This window comes from Panicum virgatum, unplaced genomic scaffold (assembly GCF_016808335.1).
Source record: "Panicum virgatum strain AP13 unplaced genomic scaffold, P.virgatum_v5 scaffold_5922, whole genome shotgun sequence".
Classification (NCBI taxonomy): Eukaryota; Viridiplantae; Streptophyta; class Magnoliopsida; order Poales; family Poaceae; genus Panicum; species Panicum virgatum.
Genome location: NW_024376711.1, coordinates 22,351 through 29,834, shown reverse-complemented (window position 1 = coordinate 29,834; position 7,484 = coordinate 22,351). Strand labels below are relative to the sequence as shown.

The 7,484-nt window shown below is 45.0% G+C and overlaps 1 protein-coding gene across 1 annotated transcript; it reads left to right on the top strand.

Moving 5' to 3' along the window:
• The first annotated feature begins 3,397 nt into the window (after window positions 1–3,397).
• LOC120694430 (NAC domain-containing protein 45-like) lies at window positions 3,398–5,174 on the top strand. Its single transcript, XM_039977543.1, has 3 exons — window positions 3,398–3,722; window positions 3,859–4,163; window positions 4,277–5,174. Exons 1-3 carry the CDS (start codon window positions 3,536–3,538, stop codon window positions 4,931–4,933), a joined length of 1,149 nt encoding a protein of 382 aa, XP_039833477.1. The 5' UTR covers window positions 3,398–3,535; the 3' UTR covers window positions 4,934–5,174.
• The last annotated feature ends 2,310 nt before the right edge of the window (window positions 5,175–7,484 follow it).

Here is a 7,484-nt window from a genome sequence, read left to right as displayed (position 1 = left end):
TCGGGCTTGCTAGGCCGCCTGGACCCCTCGAGCCACGGCCGCCCGCAGCTTCGCCGCCTCCGCCACGAGGTCCACGGCAGGGCAGGGGCTGCGGCGCCGTGTGCGGCGTGCTGCGTGCCCCGGTCTTGAGGGCCTTAGCCGGGGGGCAACACCGCATCCTTGGCGACGGCAGGGCCGGCCACATCAAGGAACACAAGTTGAGGACAACAGGATCGAGAAATCCACCAAACACGCAACAAAAACGAAACCCAAGTTTACTTACCCGGATCGAGCACTCATGCTCCGCTTCCTCGTGGCGCTTCTTCGGGCCCGAGGCACCGTGCCGCCCCTCGAAGACTGCACCGTGCCCACCTCCTGCTCTGGAGGGGGTCCGGTGTCGCCACGGGCCCCTCGAAGAAGGATGCCCATCACCCGCAGCCGGAGTCCCGGACCCCCCTCGAGGGGTCCGGGACCTCCACGTGTCTCCCAGACTTCCTGGTGCACGCGCCTGCACTCGTCCAGGGGGTTCAGGACCGCCGCGTGCCCCACCCCCGCTGGTGCACGCAAGACTTTGACCTGCGGGGCCCACCGAACGCCACCGCGCCACATACGGAAGACCGTACCTCCAACAACGACGACCACGCCGCCCGCAAGGACTGGCAGGACGTCGGCACGATCTCCGCAAGACCAAGGACGATATCCACGACAGCTGCCACGCCCAACGCCATGCCCCACAGTGTACTTTCTACAGTATCCGACCACTGTACCCCGCGATTCTGGGGAAACGACGACTTCCACGCACCCACTCATGTATGCCGCCCCTTCTTGTGACTATAAAAGGAGGAGGCGGGCTTCCTTTGGACGGGACGCCGAGACGCTTCCGGACGAGATCCATCATCGCTTACGCTCCGGCATCCCTATTCGCCACCTTCAACCCCTCTTCTAGCAGAGACTTGGGAGCCTTCCTCCCTCTCTCGCCTTGCTTGTACCCTACTACAAGCACACCGGGTGCAAGATAATACAGTGCCTTCGCACACCCCCTTTGCTGGACGTACGGCCCCGCGGCCGGAACCAAGATAAATCGTGCGTTACTGTGTTGTCTCTTGCATCATCATCTGGGACAAGGAAATACGCGGCATTCACTAGTTGGGATCCGGCCCCCGGGTCGGGACACCGACACATATAATACTTCAAAGATAAATTAAACCTGCATGGATAAGTTTAACATGATACTAACAGCTAACAATATATTGTTGCTCATGTCAGCTCAGGTGTCTATGGAAGAAGAATTCTTAGCAGGTTTATATTTTTTTTCCTAGTACGTAGGCCTCTGTTACCAAAAGCATGATCTTAATTATTCCCTCTTCCTAATTTGTCTGTCAGTATTATGTTTCACTTTTTTTTTGGCACGTGAAGTCAGCAAAAACTGTGCCAACTTTGGAGAAACCCATTTTTATCATCATCAGTTAGTTTGCCTAGCTGGATGGTCAAGATCGGCTTTGAACTCCGGGCCACACCGAATCTATGCCACCATCACCACCGGCCGGCTGGCCAGTGAGCCAGATCATCTGGAGCTTGACGGTGCGTGCACTCTGCTCTGGAGGCAGCATGCATGCACGTGCCCTATAAATGGATCGGAGACGCTGTCAGGTTCCAGAACCCCATGCTGGACGTACGGCTGACCAATGCAATATCGATTGTTCAATCCTGTTCCATCAGCATATGGTGGTGTGAACAGCTAGCCGTCATTCGACGATCTCTCTGACCATTCAACCAGTCATGTATTTTTGTCAGCAGCTGCTGCCAACTACTCCCTCCGTCCAGAATATAAGTGTTTGTTGACTTTTGCTGATCACGTTTGATCATTTGTCTTATTCAAAAAATTATGAAAATGTAAAAATAATTATGATATACTTAAAATATATATTATGATAAAACATGTCATAACAAAATAAATAAAATTTTCACAAAATTTTCGAATAAGACGAATGGTCAAAGGTGAATCACAGAAGTCGATAAATGTTTATATTTTGAGACGGAGGGAGTAACTAGCTTTCACTTGCTCACCTACAAATTATATAGTATTGTGTACATGCACAGTGGGTGGTTGATCTGAAGCGGAAAAAAACAAATAAATACATGCATCAACATGGGTTGTATACCAAAGAAAAGGAAGAGAAATTCACAAGGCATATACAAAAAATAAAATAATGTAAGCACCTATTGGCAAAGAATGGATCCATCCATGCATGTTTGTCCATATGAATGCGGGCTGATGGCGACGTGCTCAGTTTGTCAAAAGAGATGGCAATTGCCAAGAAACCCAACCCTAGGAGCACAAACCTGTAATCAATTAGAAATCAACATCTCGTACCGGTAATGGATATTAATATATGTGAAATTATCAAATTTTAAATATCTGTGTGTGGCCTTGTTTAGTTGCTTCATGTGTAAAGTTTTTGAAAAGGAATCTTTTCACATTTAAAATATTAAACATAGACTATCACAAAACTAATTGCAGAACTCGTCTATAAACTACGAGACGAATTTATTAAGACTAATTAGTCCATCATTAGCACATATTTATTGTATTTGTACTGTAGCAATTTATTGTCTAATCATGGCCTAATTAGACTCATTGGATTCGTCTCGTAATTTACAAGCAAGCTATGCAATTAGTTTTTTTATTTCGTCTAGATTTAATACTCCATGCATGTGCCGCACACATTCGATGTGATAGTTTTGAAATTTTAAATTTTGCATCTAAACCAGGCCACATGACCTAGACATATAGTGCTCTGGTTTATGGTTTGTGCCCTATAAGATGTAGGACCCGAAAGCCACATAAAAAATCCCAAATCCCGAACTCAATCCAAAACCATAGCTCTAAGCATAACCGGAGAGTCCAGAGCATGAATCACATCACCAATGGCAAGCTGAGGAATTCTGTAGATTTGTCATTACAAATCATCAGTTGATCCGTAAATACAGCTAGCGTGCATAATAATAGAATGTGCGTATTCTTTTATTTACAGCAAAGTTTATATGATTGTTTTTAAAAAAATCAAGTGGCTTACCTCAGAAGCCTTCCGACGGTTAGTAGTGCCCCTAGCTGTAAATAGCTGTCACTCACGTCACAGTAAACAAAAAACAAAAAAATTGAAAGCCAAAATAAATTACCATATACTATGCGTCTAGGCCTCTGATGACACCTCTTAATTCAGATTTGATGGCCACGTAGGGAAGGTAATTATTATTTTCATCTAGCTAATTGATGCATTTTTTATGTTGTCCTAATCAAAACCGAGTGAAGACTGAAGACTTCCTTACTAGGCAAGCCAAAGGAGGCTGGGCTCTTCCAGAGCAAGATCAGGTCTCACCTCTCACACACGCCACTATAAAACTTGGCTTCTTCCTCTCTCTATCCCCTTTCTATTGATTCCCCACCTTTCTTGCGTTCACAAGCTTCCCCAAGCTTAGCTTCTCTCTTCCTTTTTCCTCTGAGATCTTGGTTTCTCTCCTGTTGTTCCTAGTGAAGCTGCAGTTCAGATCGATCATGGTGGAGAGTAGTATCAAATCAGAGCAAGGAGGCGACCTGTTCCTGCCTCCCGGGTTCAGGTTCCATCCCACAGACGAGGAGGTCATCACAAGCTATCTCCTGCAGAAGTTTCTGAACCCTAGCTTCGACCCGCGAGCCATCGGTGAGGTGGACCTCAACAAGTGCGAGCCATGGGATCTCCCAAGTAAGTCACTGGCCTTTTCTGATCCCTTTTCTTCAATTGCACCACCACATACATGTTGATGCAGAAAGCTAAGCAGAATTTTTGAGCTAATTAATGGATGTTTTCCCCATGAATGTTGATCTACAAACAACAACAGGCAAGGCGAAGATGGGGGAGAAGGAGTGGTACTTCTTCTGCCACAAGGGCATGAAATACCCGACGGGCATGCGCACCAACCGCGCCACCAAGGAGGGCTACTGGAAGGCCACCGGCAAGGACAGGGAGATCTTCAAGCCTGCTGCTGCTGGAGGTGCAGGCCGTGAGCTTGTGGGGATGAAGAAGACGCTGGTGTTCTACATGGGCAGGGCTCCAAGGGGATCCAAGACCAACTGGGTGATGCACGAGTTCCGCCTCGAGGGCAAATCCAGGCACAACAACGCAAACCTACGCTTCAATCCCAAGGTACAATAATACTTGAAGAACATTACTTGCTTGTACATGTTTAAAAAATGCAACTTTGTATCAGTTTAATGTGTGAGTTAATTGTTTTTTTTTAAAAAAAATGTTATGTTCAGGATGAATGGGTCGTGTGCAAGGTGCACCACAAGAACGGAGAAGCCAGTATCAAGAAGCCCGCCGAGGAGTGCTCCGCCGGGACGCCCAACGTCAGCTCGGTGGTTTCGGATGACGCCGGCGAAGGAGATGAGTTTCTGGACTCCATGATCAACCCCATGTACTTCAACTCCGCCGCAAGCTTGCCAAGCACGACGACCATCAACGCCGCGCCGCCGCACAACGCTGACTACCACTCAATTTCCTCCTCCGCCGCCGGAGCGACGACGACGACTACGAGTAGCTTCGTCGACCTTCCTAACTACGGCTTCAACGACGCAACAATCTACAACCTGCACCAGCAGGTGGCCTTGGCCAATTCAGCAGCTTCAACAAACAACAGTAGCAGTTACAGCTCCTTCTTGTGGAACATGCTTAACGCAGACCATAATCAAGCAATGGGAAGCTACAACTTGCATCACCGGGCAATGGTGGCGAAAGCTCTAGGAGGAAATTATTTCGCTGGTGGTTTGCCGAGTTCGTCGGTGACCGGAACTTTACAGCATAATTCTCAAGGTGTGCCGCAGCAGAAGTTATTAGGCAACAACTACGGTGATAGTACTGCTGCTATTGGACCAGCGGCTACTAAGAACTTGGGTACTCCACCAGTGCGCTACTAAATGGATACTAGTTGTTTACTGATCGTCATATATAGGAGTTTTGTGGCAGTTTAGTTGGTTGCTTAATTCATTAATTAGCTCGTAAACTGAGAGAGATCTTGATGTTTGATTTAGGTGATGAAACAGGACAGTGTTTATAAAGTTTGTTGGTGAGAATTTGTTCCTTGGTGGTGCCGATATTTTTATGCATATATATGACACATAGTTTTTGAACTTGCTACAATTTATTTTGATGTCGCTACCAGATGTATGTATCTTTTATACTTAACCAAAATATAGTGGAAGAACGCAAATTATTATCTTTTTTTTGTACTTGTAATGAATTATTTCTCGAAACCTGATGCTATACGATTGGCCTTTTCTATAGGCCTTGAGGTACCAAAATAATGGTACAGAAATGCAGGTTAATTATAATTTTGGGATACTAGCTTCTATGAGGGATTGTAGAAAGCTAGCTAGGCTCAAATTTCTGTTGCTATGTATATATTAATTAGAACGGATCGGAAGAAAACCAGATCAGTTTGTCACTAACTAATTAAAGATATGAATGAAGCCTTGTAATCTTGGCGCACAAGTCAGGATCGGAGTGGCCTTGATGTTGATGTACAGGTTGGTGCAAGCTAAGCATGTATGTCAGGAAATCACGTGCAGACAGGTCGGTACAGCACGTTGGACGGCGCTCGCATGCAGGGTCCACATGGTGATGTCACGCTCCATTTATCAATCAACTGCATGCATGCTATCTCCATTAGCTTCTTCACTTGAAAAAAAAAATCTTCATTAGCTTTACAGAAATGAAGGGGCAAGCAAACCACAGAAAGCGCATAGCTAGATCCACATGCATGACAGCTTATATTCAGCATGGATGATCCACATCTTAGCTTGGAATTGCACCGAACTATACTACTCTTCATGTGACTTCAGCAGTTCACCTGATGAACTAGATATGATGCATCATAACCTAATCATTTGTAAGTCAATTATTATTGCAACAATTCGATCTTTTTGGTCATAAATGTGCTGTACACACAAATGTGTTTCCACATAAGCCACGCAGTTATGCAAATGCTGTCATGGGAAATCATGTGAAGGTTACACAATGATTATACTCATCATAGATGTCATCACAGAATTACTTGTAACGTCTGAAGAAAGAGAGGCCTAAACAAATATTATATCAGAGCTGTTACCTGAGACATGATGGGATGACTACAAATAAAGCAGTATATATATTAACTGAAATTAAAACCATGACATCCAGCTTGCATTATGTACGTTATTGCACTACTGCATATGGTTGAAAAGTGTGTAAGCTGAGAGGAAAAGATTAACGAGCCAGCTAGGAGCGAGGCCTTTATGTGCCAGCATTTTGGCATCTTTTGTGCAACAAAAGGGGGTCTATGCTTTGTCCCTGTGCAACAAAAGTGTGTCCTGCTTACTTCATGTTTTTATTTGCAGGCTACTCTTCCGATCCGGCATGGTTCTCAGAACCTAACATGCATGCGCTTATCTGGCGCCCTGCGTATGGCTAAAATTTCGTCGTCAGCACCGACCATGCGAAATCTAGAGCATGCATGTTGACAATTTTGCTTTTATCTCTCTCTACACGTCATTTTCAGACCAGTATCAAACCTGCCGGTAACAATCTATCATAGATAGCAAGCATGGCATGATGCATCATCTATTGGCGTGTGCTGCTACATGATCGAGTACTTCTACCCACCGTGTGTATTACGTATTGAACAAGTGGCGGCAGAGGCTTAAAACTGATGTAAGCTATGACAATGTTGGTCAAACAAAAGAGCAAGAAAATGTAGCACAACAGCAATGAAAAAGCAAGCAAAAGTGCTAAGGACGGAAGAGCAAGGAAAGACCTTTTACGTGCATCATCCCAGTGCTCCATGTGCTACAGCTAATGTAATGCTAAATCATTGGTTCCACGTATTCTATTGGCAATTGTAAATATTTCGTTTACACACTATTTTGCTAGATCATGAACATGATTATATATGTCGGGGACGGGCCTCTCAAGGCGCCAACAGCGTTGCATTTTTCTAGTCTCATCTAGATCTCCGTAGAACATTACAGCAAAAAATTGAGGACAATGTAAATAACAGTTGCCTCAATAAAATACACTAGGCACTTCCAAAGAGGAAACTAACAATATCCACAAGTGCAGACCAACAAACATCGGTGATCATACTTTTTCTGCTTCATCGAGCGCTCCCATATCCTCCGTCAAAGTGAGATCAAGATTCATGGGGAGCTTCAAACCGAGGGAGTATCAATTCCCATCATGCACACGAGTCCTTATATCAAGATGATAAGAAGCACTATTCTCTGTGACATAGTAGACAAGTGTGAGAATATAATGCAAGTATTCAAGGTACACTGATATGCAACAATCAATCTACACGTAAGCCCACTTTCAGAATAGAACTAGTAACAAGTAATGAAACAGACTACAAGTAACAACTTACCACAAATGTTCCTTCCAGAAGAGTTGATTTGACTAGGCACTCTCCATCACATTTGCCCCGGCCAGTTTTTG